Genomic DNA, 22,151 nt, shown 5'->3' with positions numbered 1-22,151 from the left:
CAATCAGCTCTTTCAGCTCCCAGCACAGCCCAGACCCAAGACCCAAGTGTGGCTGTGGGGGAACCGTTGAGACATGCCCGTGGTGGGCTCTGATGCCCGTCAGGGGAATTCAGTGCCACTTACTGCAGCTCCTGGAGGCCCTGGAGGACCTGGCAGTCCCATGTTGCCTTGTGGCCCTGGCAGTCCCTGGCACAGAAAACAAGAGCAGTCAGAATGAGCTCTGTGGTCTCAAGGCCTCCTTCTTCCATACAGTCAGATACAGCACCACTTACAAACCTGTTTGGCCTAAATTCATTTTACATACTTGTAAGTTCAAAACAGATTTCTATCTAAGTGGTATCTACGACTGTTAAACAAAATGTCACCACTAACCATAACAAGAATGACATAATTAGAGAGGATACTGGATCCCAGTATCTGAACTACTGTATGCTGCGGGTAGAGGTGTGTAGAATATTACTGGTCTTACTGGAACAGAACATTTCATTCCTATAGGCCTTACCTGAATCCCAATGCCTGGCTCACCCTGGTTACCCTGCAGACAGAGGACAGGCAGAATTATAGTAAATAAGCACAGATGCCAGATGTCTTAAGCAGCACACGACAAGCAAACTGAAGTACTCTAGTGCACTAGTGTAAAGGACAGCACACCATAGCTCAGGACATTCTACTAACATACAGGTCAGCAGACTACAGCACTGTAGAAGACAGCACAGTGCAGCACTGTACAGAATAACACACTACAGCTCATGGTTGTAAACTACACATTGCTATTGTGCAGCAAAGCACACTACTCTATACAGTACTGCTGGCACTAGTAGAATCTAAGCTGAATGAGTCTGTTGAGCAGAGGGATAATAACACTGAAAAGTATTACCAATAAACTGATTGTCATTCCTGTTCTTCCTGTTTGGCTAGAAGCTCAGGATCAACAAGAAGAAAAAGCAAACCAACCTTTAGTCCAGGGGGCCCCTGTGGACCGCTGGGGCCAGCAGGACCCTGCAGAGACAAACAGAATCTGTATCAGCTGGGAGACACTGTCCCACCTGTTCACAGTCCACTACTCCACAGCTGTTCACCAACATTCACCACTGGAGCTGGAGCAGTGTAAAGAAGTGGGCAATACAGACAAACTGCCATCAAGCAGCTCAGTGGATTGCGCTCTCTCCTGGCGCTGGAAAGACCCAGCCCTGCAGGAGCTACAGGGAGCCAAGAGGCTCCTGATCCAGAATCAGGGAATTCAGGACAATTTAAGTCACTGATTGATTTAATGAAGCTATTAACAGCTCAAATTGAGTGGAAACCAGTGGAATATATATGTAATGTAAAACACTTTGTCAGAGTGACAATATTCATGGTATAAACAGGACAGTGGGCAGCTCTGATCCCCCTGATGGTATTAAGTGGGCAGTGGGCAGAAATGCTGATCTTTGTAGCCATTCAGTGCTGCTGGCAGGTGCTGCAGAGACCGTGTAATCTACTCACTGGGGGTCCTCGAGTTCCTGGTTCTCCCGGGTTTCCCTACAAAACAGATCCAAGTTAATCTCAGTCCAGCAGTGAAGAAGTGTCAACAGAGCACAGTGATACTGACACACTTACACATTCACACTGACATCGCATGCACACTCACACTGACACGTTCACACCGTCCCACTGGCACACACACATGTACACATTGACACTGCATACACGCTATCCACTGACACATACACACTGTTACACAGACATCTGTGGTGCACAGTGTTGGCAGGCTATTTCAAGTAGCACTCTGTATGCTACTTACACTATAGCAACACACTTGCAATTGTTAATAACGGTGCTGATGCATGTGCAGAGAGCTCACAGGCAGGACTGGATGATTCAGCAGGGCGGCGTCTCTCAGATGAGCTTGCATGGCTCAGGTGCAGCATGCAAGGTGGAGCCGGTGCAGGGTTCGATTTAGAAAGATGTTCTGCCACTGAGAAAAACAGTCTTGCAGCTCTGGTCTCGGTCATGTGTCCCTGTCCTCTCGACACCAGAGGGAGTCTAGTGCCAGACCTGCCAATCTAACCCACTGCTGGTGTTTGATACAACCTGCTGCTTATTTACACTATTAAACTTGATCATCAATTAAGGATACCTACTTCTTAAAGAAACCATTAATCAGATTAATAATTATTTTACACAAATATCTGAAAGTTTTATTTAGAAATAATGTGATTTTTTCAAAATAAATGAATAACCTGCTGAGAGGTTAAATAAGACACAGAGACCAAGGCTGCAGCCTCTGTCTGCAGTGTGATGCTTCACAAACAGCACTGAGCACCTACCGGTCTGCCCAGCACTCCGGGGAACCCAGGCAGGCCCTGCGAGAGAGAGGGAGAGAGTGCAGCCACAGGGTCAGACAGCGCTAGCAGGAGCACAGGCTGCGGACAGAAGCAGTGCGGACCGTGCTACAGAGACCGAGCAGCCCCGCGCACCAGTGCGCTTGCAAACAGACCCAGGCACAGGCCCAGCGCGCCTACTGTTACTCACTGGGCGGCCCTGGGGTCCGATCTCCCCCTGCCAGCCCTGGACGTGAGGCAATGAGAGAGTGTTAGAGGAGGACTGCCTGAGCCCTCATCCTGCCCCCCGGACCTCCGTCCACCCCTGTCCTGAAGACTCAGAAACATTCCCTCCCCCCCACTGGAGAGAGTCTCCACCTACACCCCCCCCCCTGGAGAGAGTCAAGAGTCTCACCTGCCCACCGCTCTACCCCATTGGAGAGTCTCCCCTAATTCTAAAATCTAATCCTGCAGCAGTTTTACCAGTTTTGGCAAATAGAGAGTGAAATTTCCCCCAATTCCCTCTGTCGGTCTTGCTCCTCTCATCAATTCTACCACCACCCTCAAGTACCCCCAAGTCATCCCCTCCCACTAAGGAGAACACAACCATTGAGGTTCCATTTTTCCATTACTAGCTCCACTCACCCATTCTACAGCCACCCCATTGGTTCCTAGTGTTCTAATCCCACCCTTTCATTTAACCACACCCCTCATTTCCAATCTCCCCCCCTCGTTGTCACCCTTCCCCACAGCAGCAGCTTCCCCACTTGACCATGTAACCTGCACCCAAATTCTGACCCCAGCTTGTCCCCTACTCACTGGCTTCCCATCAGGTCCAGGCTGCCCTGGTTCACCAGGAGACCCCTGAAAATAATCAGATATTTTTAAATTTTACACTTCATCCTGTTAGTTGAAGACAATGAGTATACACCAGATTTACTATAAACAAAATCACAATCCATTCAATTCTATGTTCATTCATATTAATCACCCAGACCAGCCTGTTAGCATAGGTCAGGGGCAACAAGCTTACCGAAAACCCATCTCGTCCCTTCTCACCCTGGTCACCTCTCTCGCCCTTATCCCCACGTGATCCTTCTGCCCCCTACAGGACAAACATGAGCACTGCATGAGCACACATCTGCACATCTCAGTGTGAGTGTAAATACCCGAGGGCAGAGATAGGACCACTCACCTTGTCTCCTTTGGAGCCTGCTGGTCCCTGGAGCCCTGGCTCCCCCTGCAGGAGACCAGAGACACTGCGTGAGGCACATATCACACACACTGATAACACCATTGCAATCATCACTCATACTGCTCCTGCCACCATTCCTGGTATTATAAAACTGTAACTGCTTCTCTTACTGATCACACTACTGCCACTGTTACTGCTGATAATACTCTACCTACTGCTAATAATAACAATAACTGGGTCATGAAAAACCTTTTGCATTGGTCATTGAATGTTCAAACTACAACTGTCTGAAAGCAACACCCTCACAACAGTCCATCCAAGAACTGCCCCTCCTGCCCCTGTCCTAAGCCCAGTGAATGACTCTCACCTTCTGTCCAGGCAGTCCAGGTAGCCCCCTCTCTCCTGGGAGCCCTGCACCTGACATATCCACAGGATCCCCCTGGAACACAACAGGCAGAGAGGACAACTGCTTTCAGCTCCCTTGCCTACATTTTTACAGCAGAACTCTGATCAGTCAAACCAATGGGCACTGACAGCTTTGTGTAACTCATGTCTCAAGACATCAGTTATACACTGTAAGTCACAGCATGTATATTTTGTAGAACCACCGCAGAGGGATGTGTGTGACATGAGGACCACTGCGTCCTACAGGTGCCAGCTGTGATAAAACTCAGGTTTGACTTCTGTCTCCAGCAGCTCAGCCCCTCATGCAAGGAAGCGACCAGACAGAGAAGACAGAAAAGGTCTACATTAAGTGGTGTTTCCGTTTTCTAAAATGATGCTGTCACAGAACAACTTTCAGATGAGCGATTTCCCCAAACTAGGGAATTGTGCAATGTGTTGTGGGTTGCATATTCATATTGTCTGTTCCCATTGTAACAAGGCCCCTTTCACTAACAGAAAACTCAATTTGTTGTCTTTTTCAATTTTTAGACACAAATTCTCCTGAGGCACCGTTAGACACACTGGATTCCCCTGGCTGTGTCACAGAGCTGTAGCTGCACAGCGCAACTTACTCTTCTACATTTCACAATGTCGACTGCTATCTCTACAAGTGCCGGTCACCAGGATGGAGATTCTCGCTTTACTGTTTGCAGACCAGAGCACCTATTCAATATGATGATGAAAAGGTGCACGACAGGCTCTCTGAGGAGAGAAAGTATAACAGGCAGAGGACAGGCTCAGACTGCTGGACAGAAAAGGTGTTTAGGGTGCAGAGGGGTCTCACCTTGGGTCCTGGGAGGCCAGGGGGCCCAGCCTGGCCATCTTTTCCCTGCAACACAGAAAGTAATCAAGTCCTGCATTTCCAAACATAGAAGTATGACGACAGACAGCACAAGCAGGAGTTTGTATAGCTGTCTTAGTCCCAGGAGCCACCTTCATCATTCCGGTGTTTGTAAAAGTACAGTACAGGAAATTCTACATAAAATCTCCCAAATTTCAGACAAAACTTGTTTTTGAAAACTGAGGTAGAATGTGTAGAGTGCCACATGAAATTGCTCATAATGTCCCTACTGGTGATGTGTCCAACTCTGTCTCCCATGATCAGTATAGCCCTCTCTAATGTGCCATTTGTCTAATGCAATTTAACTGTGCCTAATGACATTCCATTGTGCTTAGTATATCAGAGTATACCTAGTATAGCAGAGTGCATCATGTCTCCTGTCTGGGATAGTTATAGGTACAAGCTATCCTGTGTGGGACAGTTACAGGTGTAGTGTCTCCTCTCAGGCTGCCTGGGGTGTGAGTGCGCAGTGGCTCAGTCCAGGCAGTCAGAAGTGAAGCAGCTGTACTCACCCCACTGCCTTTCTCCCCTTTCTCTCCACGCTCCCCCTAAAAACACACATAGACAAACACACAGCACCGTGAGGATACACACACAGCACTGAGAGAACACACACACAGAGCTGTGAGGATACACACACAGTACTGAGAGAACACACACACACAGAGCTGTGAGGATACACACACAGCACCGAGTGAACACACACACACAGAGCTGTGAGGACACACACACACACACACACACAGAGCTGTGAGGATACACACACACAGCACTGAGAAAACACACACACACAGAGCTGTGAGGACACACACACACACACACACACACACACACACACACACACACAGAGCTGTGAGGATACACACTCAGCACTGAGAAAACACACACACACAGCACCGTGAGGATACACACACAGCACTGAGAGAACACACACACACAGAGCTGTGAGGATACACACACAGCACTGAGAGAACACACACACAGAGCTGTGAGGATACGCACACAGCACCGAGTGAACACACACACACAGAGCTGTGATGATACACACACACAGCACTGAGAGAACACACACACACAGAGCTGTGAGGATACGCACACAGCACTGAGAGAACACACACACAGAGCTGTGAGGATACACACACAGCACCGAGTGAACACACACACACAGAGCTGTGAGGACACACACACACACACACACACACACACACACACACACACACACACACACACAGAGCTGTGAGGATACACACACACAGCACTGAGAAAACACACACACACAGAGCTGTGAGGACACACACACACACACACACACACACAGAGCTGTGAGGATACACACTCAGCACTGAGAAAACACACACACACAGCACCGTGAGGATACACACACAGCACTGAGAGAACACACACACACAGAGCTGTGAGGATACACACACAGCACTGAGAGAACACACACACAGAGCTGTGAGGATACGCACACAGCACCGAGTGAACACACACACACAGAGCTGTGATGATACACACACACAGCACTGAGAGAACACACACACACAGAGCTGTGAGGATACGCACACAGCACTGAGAGAACACACACACAGAGCTGTGAGGATACACACACAGCACCGAGTGAACACACACACACAGAGCTGTGAGGATACGCACACAGCACCGAGTGAACACACACACACAGAGCTGTGAGGACACACACACACAGCACTGAGAGACCACACACACACAGAGCTGTGAGGATACGCACACAGCACTGAGAGAACACACACACAGAGCTGTGAGGATACACACACAGTACTGAGAGAACACACACAGAGCTGTGAGGATACACACACAGCACTGAGAGAACACACACACACAGAGCTGTGATGATACACACACACAGCACTGAGAGAACACACACACACAGAGCTGTGAGGATACACACAGTACTGAGAGAACACACACAGAGCTGTGAGGATACACACACAGCACTGAGAGAACACACACAGAGCTGTGAGGATACACACACAGCACTGAGAGAACACACACACACACACACACACAGAGCTGTGAGGATACACACACAGCACTGAGAGAATACACAAACAGAGCTGTGATGATACACACACAGCACTGAGAGAACACACACACACACACACACACACACACACACACAGAGCTGTGAGGTAAACGCACAGCACTGAAATAACACACACACAGAGCTGTGAGGATACACACACAGCACTGAGAGAACACACACACACAGAGCTGTGATGATACGCACACAGTACTGAGAGAACACACACACAGAGCTGTGAGGATACACACACAGTACTGAGAGAACACACACAGAGCTGTGAGGATACACACACAGCACTGAGAGAACACACACACACACACACACACACACACACACACACAGAGCTGTGAAGTAAACGCACAGCACTGAAATAACACACACACAGAGCTGTGAGGATACACACACAGCACTGAGAGAACACACAAACAGAGCTGTGATGATACACACACAGCACTGAGAGAACACACACAGAGAGAACTGTGAGGTACACACACAGCACTGAGAGAACACACACACACAGAGCTGTGAGGATACACACACAGCACTGAGAGAACACACACACACAGAGCTGTGAGGATACACACACAGCACTGAGAGAACACACACACAGAGCTGTGAGGATACGCACACAGCACCGAGTGAACACACACACACAGAGCTGTGATGATACACACACACAGCACTGAGAGAACACACACACACAGAGCTGTGAGGATACGCACACAGCACTGAGAGAACACACACACAGAGCTGTGAGGATACACACACAGCACCGAGTGAACACACACACACAGAGCTGTGAGGATACGCACACAGCACCGAGTGAACACACACACACAGAGCTGTGAGGACACACACACACAGCACTGAGAGACCACACACACACAGAGCTGTGAGGATACGCACACAGCACTGAGAGAACACACACACACAGAGCTGTGAGGATACACACACAGTACTGAGAGAACACACACAGAGCTGTGAGGATACACACACAGCACTGAGAGAACACACACACACAGAGCTGTGATGATACACACACACAGCACTGAGAGAACACACACACACAGAGCTGTGAGGATACACACAGTACTGAGAGAACACACACAGAGCTGTGAGGATACACACACAGCACTGAGAGAACACACACAGAGCTGTGAGGATACACACACAGCACTGAGAGAACACACACACACACACACACAGAGCTGTGAGGATACACACACAGCACTGAGAGAATACACAAACAGAGCTGTGATGATACACACACAGCACTGAGAGAACACACACACACACACACACACACACACAGAGCTGTGAGGTAAACGCACAGCACTGAAATAACACACACACAGAGCTGTGAGGATACACACACAGCACTGAGAGAACACACACACACAGAGCTGTGATGATACGCACACAGTACTGAGAGAACACACACACAGAGCTGTGAGGATACACACACAGTACTGAGAGAACACACACAGAGCTGTGAGGATACACACACAGCACTGAGAGAACACACACACACACACACAGAGCTGTGAGGTAAACGCACAGCACTGAAATAACACACACACAGAGCTGTGAGGATACACACACAGCACTGAGAGAACACACAAACAGAGCTGTGATGATACACACACAGCACTGAGAGAACACACACAGAGAGAACTGTGAGGTACACACACAGCACTGAGAGAAAACACACACACAGAGCTGTGAGGATACACACACAGCACTGAGAGAACACACACACACAGAGCTGTGAGGATACACAACACAGCACTGAGAGAACACACACACAGAGCTGTGAGGATACACACTCAGCACTGAGAGAACACACACAGAGAGAACTGTGAGGTACACACACACACAGAGAGCTGTGAGGTACACAAACAGCACTGAGAGAATACACACACACAGAGCTGTAAGGATCTACACACAGAACTGTGAGGATACACACACAGCACTGAGAGAATACACACACACAGGACTGAGAGAACAGACACACAGAGCTGAGAGGATACACACTCAGCACTGAGACAGAGGAGGCAGACAAACAAAAAACACCAGATAACAGATGACAGAGAGGAGAGAGAAAAGGGGAACAAGAGAGGAGGGAGAGAGGAGACAAGCAGGACAGACGGCAGGACAGAAGAAATTAAAAAGTCCCAGAAGAAAGGGACAAATGTGTAGTAGAAAATAAAGAACTGCAGGCTTTACCAAGTCACTCAGAAAATAATGAAGATCTCGGGGATATAAAGGAGCTGAAGTTAGCAGGAGACTTAGAGGAGGAGAGCAGCTCCCCTCTCACCTTGTCGCCTGGTCGCCCCGCCTCGCCCAGCTCCCCTGCCCGTCCTGGGACCCCAGGGATGCCTGGCTTGCCTGGCTCCCCTGCCTGTCCTGGGGGCCCCTCTGGGCCACGCTCCCCAATAGCACGACCTGGGGGTCCCTGTGGCCCAGCCGGCCCGGCCTCACCTGCCTCCCCTTTCTGGCCTCTTTCTCCCAAGTCACCGCGAGGACCCTGAAACACAGACAGCAAGCCTGGTCTGATCTCCACCTGGCCTCTCTGACCAGTGGATCAGTACCACTCAGCCCGGCCCTGCCTGATCAGTACCACTCAGTCCAGCCCAGCCTGATCTCCACCTGACCTCTCTGACTATCGGATCAGTACCACTCAGTCTGGCCCAGCCTGATCTCCAACAGACAGAACCATCAGTCCAGTTCATCTGGCCCCTAAAACACTCCTGCACTGAAGGCGCTGGACAGTATGCAGTTTTCTATATACAGTATATTCATTCACAGAAGACTAGTAAAGGAGTTTTACCAGCTGCAGGGCTCTTGAGCACACTGTACTGGCAGGGCAGAGAGAGAGACTGTGCAGAACCATTACTGCAGTGTCCGCGTATCCGAGTGTCCGCTGCTGTGACTGGACGGGTCGGGCAGGTCCAGGAGAGGAGGCGCTCACAGAGCACACCCGGCTCCGTCTGCCTGGCACTGCAGCGGGATCGGAACGGATCGGAATGCAGTGACGACGAGTAGAGACCTGCAGTCAGCAGCTCGAGGACGCACCTGGACCACTGAGGACTGACCACGGCCGGAGCATCGGCGCATCTCTAACCTGTGGCCCAGGAGGACCTCTGTCTCCTGTGTTGCCCTTCTCCCCCTTCGCCCCCTTCTCCGCTTCCTTCACCCTCTCTTCCCACTTCTCCTTCTCGTCCACCACCAGCTTCAGATGCAGGATCTGGAATGAAGGAGAATCCATCACAGACGCCAGCTTTAACACAGATGGTGGCAGAGCAGCTGGGTTAGCAAGCCGGTCTGGGGGCTTCTGGATCCACAGAGTTATTTCAGGAACTCCTAAAACAGAGGAACCTACCTCAATTCCATATTCAGACAGGGCTTTTTTGACATCCTGAAATAAAACAGAAATAAAACCGACTCAGAAAACTGACAAAAGACAATGCTGTCTGTTTAATCACCCACCCCTTCCGTTTTCCCTGCATCAGGGATTTCCTCTTACCACTGGTGTCCCAGGCCGGCCAGGTGTCCCATCCTCACCGGGGTCCCCCTGCAGAGCACAAGCATCCAGACAGTGAGCAAAGACCGCAGCGCTGGCCTCGCCGACAGACCGCAGCGCACACGGGGCACAGTTGTTTATGTTTTTGGTGATTCCTTTAATGTTTTTGTATTGAAGCATACATGCAATAAGCATTTCATTGCACAGGTTCAAGACAGTAAATTAGATCTGTCTTGCTGCAGGTGTGAGGCTCACCCCCCGCAGCTGGCACAGGCAGAGACACCACACACCACACACACCACACACACCACAACGCACTGTCTCTGGGGGCTCAAAGGCAAACTGCCCACCTGCTTGACCACGGACCAGGCCTTTGAAGAGCCGTATCTGCTGGGAGCTCTATGGCAGAGGTAGGGACTAGTGTCAAGAGCTAAGAAAGGACTGACAGATGGACAGACACTCACCGCGTCTCCCTTGGGACCTGGGGCTCCCTTTTCACCCTGAAAACACAGAGACACCCGTCAGCCAGGCCTGGCCACAGCGCCGTCACTGGACATGTACTGAACCAACATTCCTCTTGCATGAGAAGCACAGTCACAGGCAGGCACTGCCGAGAAATGGACTCAACGTGTGACAGGCGGGTGCCCACAGGCACAGACTTACTCTGGGACCGGCAGTGCCAGGAACTCCTGGGATTCCCTGCAGGACGGAGAGAGAAGAGGACAGTGGATGAGACACAGGCTCAGGACAGAGCCAGAGAAAGAGATGGAGGGAAACAGCAAGGAAGGCAAAGCAGTGCGGTCCACCTTGCTTGTCCGCGTTCTCCGTGTCTAATCGATCGAAGGATCTGATCCAGCAACCTCATGAAGGGCTGCAGAGAGCCAACAGTTTTTTGGGTGACTCACCGGAGTGCCAGGAGGACCCTGAGGTCCTGGGATAGATGTGGATTCCCCTCCTTTCACATAGACTGTCTACAGGGGGAGACAGAGGAAAGGACAACAGTGACACCTTCACAGACAGGCTCGTTAACTGCGCTTAGATCTCTCACTCAATTAGGAGACAAAAAGGGGCAGGGAGAGAGAGAAGAAACAGACAAGTAAGGAGAGAGATTTGCGGGGCAGCAGGCAGGAAGAGATGGACAGAGAGACTTGAGGCACAGGGACGATGGGCAGAGAGCAGAGACTTACCTGTCCGGGAGGTCCAGGATTGCCAGGGACTCCAGGGAGACCAGAGGAGCCCGGAGGACCTGCAGGCCCCACCTCCCCCCTTTCTCCTTTCACCCCGTCCCGACCCTGAAACAAAGACACTGATCACAGCCTGCACACCTGAGAGAGAGAGGAGAGACAGGAGAGAGCGGAGAGAGGGGAGGGGAGAGAGACAGGACAGGAGGGAGTGGAGAAAGAGTGGAGAGAGACAGGAAAGAGTGGAGAAAGAAACAGAGAGAGAGACATGATGGAAGAGAGAGAGATGGGAGAGAGTGGGTAGCACAGGGATTATAATCTGCAGAAAGGAAAAGAGCAAAACAGCAAAGTAGTAAAGAGAAAGGAAGACCATCTGATAAAGGCAGAGGGAGAATGAATCATTCTTAAGCAGAGAGAGAAGACATGCGTGAGGAATAAAGTGACCAAGATCAGGAGTGGAGGAGAGACTGACCACAGTGCTGAGAAAGAGAAATGGAGGGAGAGGGCAGTCTGTCACCGGATAACACTCACATCTCTCCCAGGGCTTCCTGCCTCCCCTTTATCACCCTGAAAAGACACAACACAGGGTTCAGACACTGCTTCAGGGCACAGAGCGCAACACAGGGCCCAGACACTGCGTCAGGGCCCAGAGCACAACACAGGGCCCAGACACTGCTTCAGGGCACAGAGCGCAACACAGGGCTCAGACACTGCATCAGGGCACAGAGCGCAACACAGGGCTCAGACACTGCGTCAGGGCCCAGAGCACAACACAGGGCCCAGACACTGCGTCAGGGCCCAGCGCACAACACAGGGCTCAGACACTGCTTCAGGGCACAGAGCGCAACACAGGGCCCAGACACTGCGTCAGGGCCCAGAGCACAACACAGGGCCCAGACACTGCATCAGGGCACAGAGCGCAACACAGGGCTCAGACACTGCATCAGGGCACGGAGCGCAACACAGGGCCTAGACACTGCATCAGGGCACAGAGCACAACACAGGGCTTATTTAGCTATAGTTTAAAGAGATGGAATGATTAAAAAAGAACGTGTTTCACCCTCAGTCCAGTAAACCTCTGGAGAAGCACTAACCTTCCTTCCATCTTCCCCAGGAGTGCCGTCCTCGCCCTGCACACAGACACACGTGTTACACAGGACAAACAACACGCAGCCTCCTGAGACTGTCCCGAGTCAGAGGGCACAGAGTTCCCTTGTTCCCAAGGTCCACAGCCCAGCTATCTCACAGCTCACTAGTGGTGCTGGTCCCAGTCTACTGGAACCCAAGTGCTGGTGATGATGTCTGAGGGGTGTAGGAACGTGACTCCTGTGTCTTTGTTGGTCAGGCTTAAGGCCAGACACACAGACTTGGAAAGGACAGGGTAGGAGCATCAGGGCACAAACTGGACCTCTTTTCCTGCCTCCGAGTGCACACATGGGCTTGACACTGAGATGTCTGCATGTACTGTATGAGCAATAAACATCAAACACCTAAATATAACCTCTTTGAATGAAAATATATATTTATGAAGATGGGCAGGTCTGGGTTCAGGTCTGGGGCTGCTGGGCGCTGGTGCCACTCACACACCTGCACATCCTGCTGTGCCCAGAACCAGCCTCCAGACTTTCTTAATGAAAACCCCAGAGAGGCGCGAGTTGAACTGACTCATACGCTACAGCAAGAAGCAGCCCGTCAGTGGTGCTGCCCTGGAAAAGGTACGAGGAACGTGCTGACAGCTAGGAAACAAGAGCTACAGCTGTGCCAGACTGTCTTTCCTGTTTCCTATGTGACACACCCCAAGATGTTGTGTTTCTTTTCTTCTCTTTTCAGCAGGGAACAAACCTTTACTTTACAGCAGGGAATAAACCTTTACTTTACAGTCTGTGCACACTGATACAGCTCCTGCTTGAACTACTGTCTTTCCTGGTGCTGTTTAACAGCTGAAGCAGCGACACAGAAGAATGGACAGGCCACCGCGGCCTCATGCTATATGTGTTGCCTAATAAACTGGGTTTATCAGAGAGCAGAATTTATTCCAAATTTGGCAAAAGAAGGTGCACCACTGATCCAGGACTGGTGCTGGAACAAGAGGCATTAATTCAAAGCAATAGAGAAGACCAGGAATCTGGAATAGAACAGGGATCTGGAGTAGAACAGGGGTCTGTAGCTCAGTAGATCAGGAGTCTGAGACTGAGACTGGATGTGCCTTTTGGAAACTAGAGGAGTAATCAGGGCTCAGCAGAAATCACCCCTGCCTCCATGACAACAGGACACAATCAAAAGGTTGAAGGAACAGGAGCTGTGAGACTCACATTCTTCCCAGGCTGTCCAGGCTTCCCATCCTCACCCAGTTTTCCCTGGAAACATAACAAGAATAAAGATTAACCGAAGAGAAGCAGGAGATGTGTTTTGTCCTTCATTGTAAGAACATAAGAAAAAAAGAAGAATCAATCTTGCCAGTTCAGAAATTTGTACTTAATTGAGCCGAGGAAAATAAAGTAAAAAAATAACTTTGTATTTGATACATTTTTTAAACTGCATGTGTTTCCCTAGCTGGGAAGGGCCAGTGTCCCAGCAGACGACACCAGGTTCCCTGCTGGTGACAGGTGGAGATGAGCAGGCAGCTGTGTGGGTCACAGCTCAGGAGTGATCAGGGGTACCAGGGATTAACAAGGGTGTCCAGCCAGCTATACTCACAGGTGAGCCCTGACTCCCAGGGGGCCCCGCAGGCCCAGGAGGTCCCTGCTCCCCCCGCAGTCCTGGGAGACCCTGAAAGAGAGTGAACATGCTCAGATCAAAGTTCACAGACACAAACTTTCAGACAGCGATTATCATGTTACTGATTGACAGCTCCAGTCAGCTCCGGGCCTCAGGAGCTGCAGGAGCTCAGGAGCTATAGGAGCTGCAGGAGCTGAGGAGCTGGGGGTCTGTGCTCCCCTTAGCCCTCCGCCCCCTGGCTGTCAGGGATGGACAGTAACGTCAGAGAAAGCCAGAGGGAACTCCACTCACATCCCGACCAGGGTCCCCCTGCTTCCCCGGATCTCCCTGGAAAGAGAAAGAGAGGTCAGGACTGTTCAGTCTGCTGTGCCGTAGTGACCGCTCACTCTGGTCACAGTGCACTGTACTTACCCTCAGGCCTGCGGGTCCCAGAGAGCCTGGCTTGCCGTCCAGTCCATTGCGCCCATCCAGGCCTGGAGGCCCGCGATCTCCCTGCAGAGACACACACACTGAGCACCTGATCACACTCTCATACACACCGGCAGACTGGCGTGGGCCGGCCTCAGTCTCATCCACAGTGTGGTCTGAGAAGGGCTGTCGCAGCCCCAGCAGAACGCCAGCCTGTCACATCTGTCACACCTGTCACAACGACAGGAACAGCCAGTTGCTCTCAGCAGGTGGCCTGCTGCAGGGATCCTGCGGCCCAGGACACTGCTGTGCAGGGTGGTGCTCAGTCAGGGGGCAGACTCGCTCCCCGGAAACAGATGGTGCACAACAGCCTGGCTGGCAGCTGCTGTTGCTCAGCGCCCGCCATGCTGTGCCTCATCCCACTGGGAATCTGCAGTCAGGGAACAGGATCCGGTGGAATGAAGGACAGCAGGAAGAGCCGATCAGCCAGCCAGTGTCGTGGCAGCTGCAGAGCACGCAGAGGGTGCACAGTCTGACGGCCTGCTGGCTCTGGTAGGACTGTAACCTCACGACAGGCAGACACAACACAAACAAACTGCAAATCCTTTAATCAAGTGTATCCTGCTTCCAGCACATGGTGCTAAGCTGTGCTCCCCTGTCTCATTGCACCTTCGCTAGGCTTTACCATAATCTTCAGTATGTAAACATATATAGATATGCATGAACACAGACAGGTCCTAATGCCCCAGTATAGTGATGGGGACACTATACTGTAAACAGGCGCCGTCTTTCGGATGAGACGTAAAACCGAGGTCCTGACTCTCTGTGGTCATTAAAAATCCGAGGGCATTTCTCGAAAAGAGTAGGGGTGTAACCCCGGCATCCTGGCCAAATTTCCCATTGGCCCTTACCAATCATGGCCTCCTAATAATCCCCATCTATGAATTGGCTTCATCACTCTGCTCTCCTCAACACTGAGAGCTGGTGTGTGGGGAGCGTTCTGGAGCACTATGGCTGCCGTCGCATCATCCAGGTGGATGCTGCACATTGGTGGTGGTGGAGAGGAGTCCCCATTACCTGTAAAGCACTTTGAGTGGAGTGTCCAGAAAAGCGCTATATAATAATAATTATTATTATTATTATTACTACTGCATCCCCTGAGTGAGAAAAGACTGTGCTGCCTCTAAAGGCAGGGAAACAGAGACCTCCAGTGGCACATTGCAGAACTGCAGGTGTGTTGAGCCGTGTGTTTAACCAGTCAAATATTTTCAAAACTTATAACGAACAATAATCATCTTACCTTCTCACCTGGGCTACCTCTGTCCCCTGTGTCACCCTATAATAGAATGTAATAAGAATACAATGTAAAGTCACACACAGAAATCTTTCAAGAGCTGACCTGTGCAAACACAGCAGATAAAGTAATATGGAAATATGGAATATATGAACAGATAGATAGTGTCAGGTACTCAGGAGAAGCAAAACATGCAGAAGATCAGAGAAGAAGATTGAGACGGACAAAGAAAACCGGACAGGTCCAGATCTGTAGAGAGAGAACCGGAGAAGTCCAGATCTGTAGAGAGAGAACCGGAGAGGTCCAGATCTGTAGAGAGAGAGCTGGTCAGGTCCAGATCTGCAGACAGAGAGAGAGCAGGACAGGTCCAGATCTGTAGAGAGAGAACCGGAGAGGTCCAGATCTGTAGAGAGAGAACCGGAGAGGTCCAGATCTGTAGAGAGAGAGCTGGACAGGTCCAGATCTGTAGAGAGAGAGCTGGACAGGTCCAGATCTGCAGACAGAGAGAGAGCTGGACAGGTCCAGATCTGTAGACACAGAGAAAGGTGGACAGTGGAATAATCTGTAGACACAGAGAGAGTTGCTACTCTCTCTTGCTCTCACAGTTCAGTGTTTACTCACCCTGGGCCCTGGCTGACCTCTTGGTCCTTCAAGCCCCTGCAGAAACAAACAGACTCAGTTCAGACCAAAGCTCACATTACAATGTAATAACACCTCTCACCTTACAGCACACACAGCAATAGGTAAACTCACACGCCACACCTTACAGCACACAAGCTTCACAAACCTCACCATAAAGGACAGCACACACAGTTACACACACTTCACCACACAGCACACAAGCTACACATGCCACACATTACAGCACACACAGTTACACACACACCACACAGAAGAGCACAGATAGCAATAGGTAAAAACGCACCTCACCACACAGTACAGCACACACAGCTACAGGTATACACACAACACACGTCACCATAGAGCATACAAACTGCACACACCCCACACAGTTACACACACACCACACAGTACAGCACACACAGCTAAAGGTATACACACAACACACCTCACCTTACAGCACACACAGCTACAGGTATACACACAACACACCTCACCTTACAGCACACACAGCTACAGGTATACACACAACACACCTCACCTTACAGCACACACAGCTACAGGTATACACACAACACACCTCACCTTACAGCACACACAGCTACAGGTATACACACAACACACCTCACCTTACAGCACACACAGCTACAGGTATACACACAACACACCTCACCTTACAGCACACACAGCTACAGGTATACACACAACACACCTCACCCTACAGCACACACAGCTACAGGTATACACACAACACACCTCACCTTACAGCACAGAAGCTGCACACACCCCACACAGAACAGTACACACAGCTACATACACTCGCCACATAGAACAGCAAAAAAAAATGATAAAGATTATGATAATTATAATTATTAGGATACTAAAATTATTACTTTGTATTACAATATTCATTGCACTGTTACTCATTTCACCGAAGTCCCGCCAGACTGTGGAAATGAAGATGCGCACATGCCGAAGTGACTGTTTGGCTCATTGGCTGGGATTTCTTTGGACTGGAAGGCAGGCCGGAGTGAATAAAGCACAGAGATCACAGAAAGGTGCAGAGGCCTACAGCCATACAGAACAAGACAGAGAGCGCTCACTCGTTCACCAAGTTGCCCAGGGGGACCCGATTCCCCCTTCTGACCTTTGGCCCCATGCTCCCCAGGATCACCAGGGTCGCCCTGGAAGAAAAACATGAAGACATACAGGAAATGACATTGTGGTAGGTGTGCAAGACCGGAATAAAGATCATGGTCTGGCTTTCTTTTTCCTCCTCCTCTGGGCCAGAAGCAGGAGTTTCTTCATTTCTAGTGCAGAAGACCGGCTCCCCTACCTTTTCCCCCCTGTCGCCCCTCAGCTCTCTCTCCAGGTCAATCTGCCAGAGAGGGGAGACACAGTGGGTGAGTGGGGAGAGGAAAGGGGAGACACAGCAGGTAAAAAGGAAAAGGAAAGGGGAGACACAAGAGGTGAGCAATGAGAGGAGAGGGGAGACACAGCTGGGGAACAGAGAGAGAGAGGCGACACTCAACAGGCAGCAATGACTTAGTCCAGCTTGTCTTGCTGTGAATCTCATGCCTCCACAGTAGGTCTGTAAGCATTTTATTATTTTTTTTCTTTCTGGATAAACCGGGGTCTCTGCTGCAAGAGAGCCCAGATTAGAGGGGTCACCCAGACAGAGCTGAATGAGAGCCCGGGGCAGGAGAGCTGAACACAAAGGTCTTGACACGAGCGAAGCGGGGGACTCACCACCCTGCCTGGGGGGCCGGGGGGGCCCTCTGGGCCCTAGGAGAGGGAGAAACGAGAGGGTTAATTAATGCTGAGCATCCCTACAGCCGTTCTGAATAAAGGCTGTCCCAGACTCCACCACACTGTGTTTCTTTTACTAAAGGTTTTCAACTTTTAACATCGTCCCTGGACTTGTATTCTCACGCCAGGAAGGGTTTAGAATGAACGTCCTGTGGCTGGGCTTAGGCAGCAGCCCTGCACGGCAAACGGAGCAAGCGCCCCCTGGTGCTCTGGAGGTGCAGTACTTGGGATCCCTGAATATCTGCCTCTCCAGATGAGCTTGCTGTGGAAAGGCTGATTCTCACCCGGTCTCCCTTATCTCCTCTGGAGCCAGCAGGTCCTGGGCTGCCCTGTGGGGAGAGACAGGCAGCAGGTAGTTGAGGTCATCGCTGGCACTACTATGACTAACTGTCTATCAGCATTCGTATTTAAGCCAATGTCTGATCAAGGGCTCACATTTCGTCCATTTTCTCCAGGGTCGCCTACGTCACCCTTCTCTCCCGGACGACCCGGCTGTCCTCCCAACCCCTGAAAAGGCAGAGGAGAACCAATCAGAGCAGCCCAGGGGATGCAACTGTCCAATCAGCAAGCACCATGCGCCACAGAGAGGTCGTGGTCTTTTTGTCTGACATGAAATACGTTGTCATTCGACAGAATCCTCACTTCGCCTAAAATCAGACGGCTTTCCCGATTACACTTTGCTCTACACACACAGCCCCTGCTTGGCGCATTCCTTTTCAGGCACTATGGCCTCAGGACCTCAGAGCAGGGTGCGAGCTGGCAGCGCGAGGAGACACCTGGGCACGACTATGGACTCCTCTCACTCCCAGGCACGGAGGCGAAGCAGAGCCGCTGGGAGGAAGCTGAGCTCCCCAGGGTGTCCTGCAGTGCCAGCTGGAAGAGGACATGGCACAGGCTTCACCCTGCTGTGCACGTGGGCACGACAGCTGACTCCCACTGACTCCGTGACCCTACAGCTCTCTGGATAAACCCGTCAGCTGAAGAGCCGTGCTGGAGGAGAGAGACTCCTCTCAGCCGAGGAGATGAGCTCTATGGACAGACGTAACTTCGACTTCAGTCCCTGGATGTGGCGGAGGTTCCCAGTGAAACGGACCCCTCGGCATGGAGAGACCTGATGAGTGAACTGGGAAGCTGGTTCTCGTACCGCAGTGAGTCTGTCAGATGTACCACACACCCTCTAGACCCAAACAGCCTCAGACTTCTACACCATCCGAGACTACAGAATGAGCTCAGGAGTTCTGCACATGCGTCCAGCTCATTTATTTCTTGGGCAAACAGGAAGACACTCACCCTCAGGCCCCTCTCTCCTGGCTTCCCTGGCAAGCCCATCTCACCCTGGAAACAAAGGCACAGCGGTTAGACAGCAGAGCTCAGGACAGCCTGGCACTGAGGCCCCAGCCAGCAGGGCCAGAGACAGAGCCAAGCTAAATGTAGAAACCCCAGACCAGATCTTCAGCGCTGCTTTTTTACCCCTCTGTGTGAACATCGCTCAGTCCACGAATGGCCAAGCCCTTGTTTTGCTTTACAAATAAACACACAACACATAGCAAAGAAGCAGGGTGCTTACCGGGGTGCCCTCGTCCCCCTTGTCTCCTTTCTCCCCCTTCAGAGAAAAACAAGACAGCAGTCAGTCAGCTGGCAGGCAGGTCAGTGTAGGTGACTCAGAGCACACAGAGGTGGACAGAGGTGACACTTTCATGGCTGCAGTGGGAGAAGCTGAGACTGACGAGCTGACAGTGGTTTTTCCAGAGGTCTGCAGTAGGACAGTATCTCTCACCTCTTTTCCTCTGAGTCCAATCTGTCCTGGAGGACCTGCCCTGCCTGGGTCCCCCCTCTCTCCTGGATCTCCAGGGTCACCCTGTAGCACAGCAGCAACAGACGGAGATACACTGAGATAAACTCATACAGCTGCAACACACTGATACAACAGCAACACACTAAGACAAACTGACACAGCAGCAACACATTGAGACACACTGAGACAAACTGACACAGCAGCAACACACTGAGATATTAATACTGACACTACACATTCTCGCACAACGACACACTGGGGGCACACTGGGACAGTACTGGGGCACACTGGGACAAACTGACACAGCAGTAACACACTGAGACACAAACCCTGACACTACACACTCTCGCACACTGGTACAGGCCTGCACACACTCTCACACAACGACACACTGGGGAACACTGGGACAGTACTGGAACAGTACTGGGACACACTGGGAGAGTACTGCACACACTCTCTCACACAACAACACACTGGGGCAGTACTGCACACACATACAATTCCACACAGAACCCAGGAAACTCACCTTCACTCCAGGTCTCCCTGTCAGGCCGATGTTCCCCTGCAGAGGGATGGGATACGCACAGATTACACTCTGTATGGGTGTGGCACTGAATTCCCAGCATATTCCCAGTAATATAAACCAGCAAAGCACTGGAAATCATACAGCAAAGCACTTTATTTACACACTGCAGCTATGAGGCTTCAGCCTCTAGCACAGTTCTGCTTGTGCACCTGTCTCCCCCGAACACCTCAGGAGACGCGTGTTATCTTTTCCTGGTGTATAAACAGCATGCTGATTCTGTTCAAGTACCAGTATAGAGACAAACTCACCCTCTCTCCCTGTTCGCCTTTGGGTCCAGGCTGTCCTGGGACACCGTAGCCTGGTGAGCCCTGCGTTCACACAGACAGGAGAGTCAACACCATGCTGCGCTGTTCGTACAACATAATTACTCTAATTACTTGGCCTCCTCTTCTTTGAAAACGTATGATTTGCAAGCAAAAGAATTCTGCCCGACAGGCTTACTTGAGTTGCATTATCTAACAGATTTAAGGATTTCATCAAGCCATTTATTGAAGAATCCCAGAGTATGAGCTTCAACAACATGGCTGGGCAGTTTGTTCCACACACCCACAACCCTTTGTGTAAATAAGTGTCTCCTATTCTCAGTCTTAAAGGCACCTTCTTATGGCTTTCTCTTTTTTCCATTCTTACATGTTCTAACTCATGGTCAAGCAAGCACAGCTGCCACAGAGAGCAGCTCCTCTCCTACTGACACTCTTAGCTCGGAGAGCAGTGTCATCAGACAGGAAGTTATACTGAAGAGCCGAACTCTCACACTGCTGCTGCTGAAACACAGAACTCATGTCCTTAGAATTGAACCAAACAGAGAGCCAGAGAGCAGAGCTCTGAGTTATCAACTTCTAAATCAAGTGAAACTCAGAAAATCCCCCAGCACCTCCATACCCATTGGATAAATAAATATCAAGCTCCTCAAATACCCCAGAGCGCCTGAGCAGCGGCCCTGAGCTCTGGGCTGAAATACCCCAGAGCCTGACACAGCAGGGCAGGAGGCCGTGACGTTGTCAGCTCTGTCAACATCTTCCAGCAGAGGGCGGCACAGAGCACATCAACCTCAGGGACCAACTCACTTTTTCACCTTTCTCCGCGGGGTCACCCTTCACACCTTTGGGGCCCTCTGGCCCTGGCAGTCCCCGTTCCCCCTGAAAGAGAGGGGGGGGGCAGAGAGGGAGTGTGAGAGAAAGAGGTGGAGGCAGAGGCGAGCAGAAAGGAGGGAGGGAGGCAGATATGTGCTTTCTCTTGTTTTCTCAATGAGCACTAACAGGGTGAGACAACTGCTCAGAGCAATGAAGAGTGTAGAACAGGTCAGTACCTTGTCTCCTTTGTTCCCTGCTGGCCCTTGAATCTGTGAGGACAACAGATAACACCAGT

General features: G+C 50.9%; 1 protein-coding gene across 8 annotated transcripts in view; it reads right to left on the bottom strand.

Moving 5' to 3' along the window:
• Window positions 1-22,151, bottom strand: part of col7a1 (collagen, type VII, alpha 1) — a 72,112-nt gene that overhangs the window by 13,920 nt on the left and 36,041 nt on the right. For 4 of the 8 annotated variants that reach the window (XR_015939700.1, XR_015939699.1, XM_088637226.1 and 1 more), the window contains exons 55-93: window positions 22,093-22,125; window positions 21,851-21,922; window positions 21,032-21,091; window positions 20,724-20,759; window positions 20,180-20,260; window positions 19,970-20,005; window positions 19,693-19,737; window positions 18,838-18,909; window positions 18,687-18,731; window positions 18,343-18,378; window positions 17,930-17,971; window positions 17,697-17,777; window positions 16,594-16,629; window positions 15,979-16,014; window positions 14,682-14,762; window positions 14,562-14,597; window positions 14,250-14,321; window positions 13,865-13,909; window positions 12,647-12,682; window positions 12,084-12,119; window positions 11,559-11,663; window positions 11,277-11,342; window positions 11,035-11,070; window positions 10,836-10,871; window positions 10,375-10,422; window positions 10,231-10,266; window positions 9,973-10,095; window positions 9,166-9,375; window positions 5,296-5,331; window positions 4,727-4,771; window positions 3,866-3,937; window positions 3,499-3,543; window positions 3,337-3,408; window positions 3,123-3,167; window positions 2,310-2,345; window positions 1,486-1,521; window positions 955-999; window positions 503-535; window positions 124-186 (exon numbers count right to left, since the gene is read on the bottom strand). Coding sequence is in view for 4 of the 8 variants with exons in the window: in XM_088637226.1 (XP_088493352.1) it covers window positions 124-186; window positions 503-535; window positions 955-999; window positions 1,486-1,521; window positions 2,310-2,345; window positions 3,123-3,167; window positions 3,337-3,408; window positions 3,499-3,543; window positions 3,866-3,937; window positions 4,727-4,771; window positions 5,296-5,331; window positions 9,166-9,375; window positions 9,973-10,095; window positions 10,231-10,266; window positions 10,375-10,422; window positions 10,836-10,871; window positions 11,035-11,070; window positions 11,277-11,342; window positions 11,559-11,663; window positions 12,084-12,119; window positions 12,647-12,682; window positions 13,865-13,909; window positions 14,250-14,321; window positions 14,562-14,597; window positions 14,682-14,762; window positions 15,979-16,014; window positions 16,594-16,629; window positions 17,697-17,777; window positions 17,930-17,971; window positions 18,343-18,378; window positions 18,687-18,731; window positions 18,838-18,909; window positions 19,693-19,737; window positions 19,970-20,005; window positions 20,180-20,260; window positions 20,724-20,759; window positions 21,032-21,091; window positions 21,851-21,922; window positions 22,093-22,125 (2,205 nt within the window). In the remaining 4 variants the exon portion in view is untranslated. The other 4 variants (XM_088637225.1, XR_015939701.1, XR_015939702.1 and 1 more) reach the window with 4 other exon arrangements.

Source organism: Lepisosteus platostomus, chromosome 6 (genome assembly GCF_059453375.1).
Source record: "Lepisosteus platostomus isolate fLepPlt1 chromosome 6, fLepPlt1.hap1, whole genome shotgun sequence".
Lineage (NCBI taxonomy): Eukaryota > Metazoa > Chordata > Actinopteri > Semionotiformes > Lepisosteidae > Lepisosteus > Lepisosteus platostomus.
The sequence above is the reverse complement of the archived record's forward strand: the minus strand, read 5'-3'. Positions and strand labels throughout refer to the sequence as shown.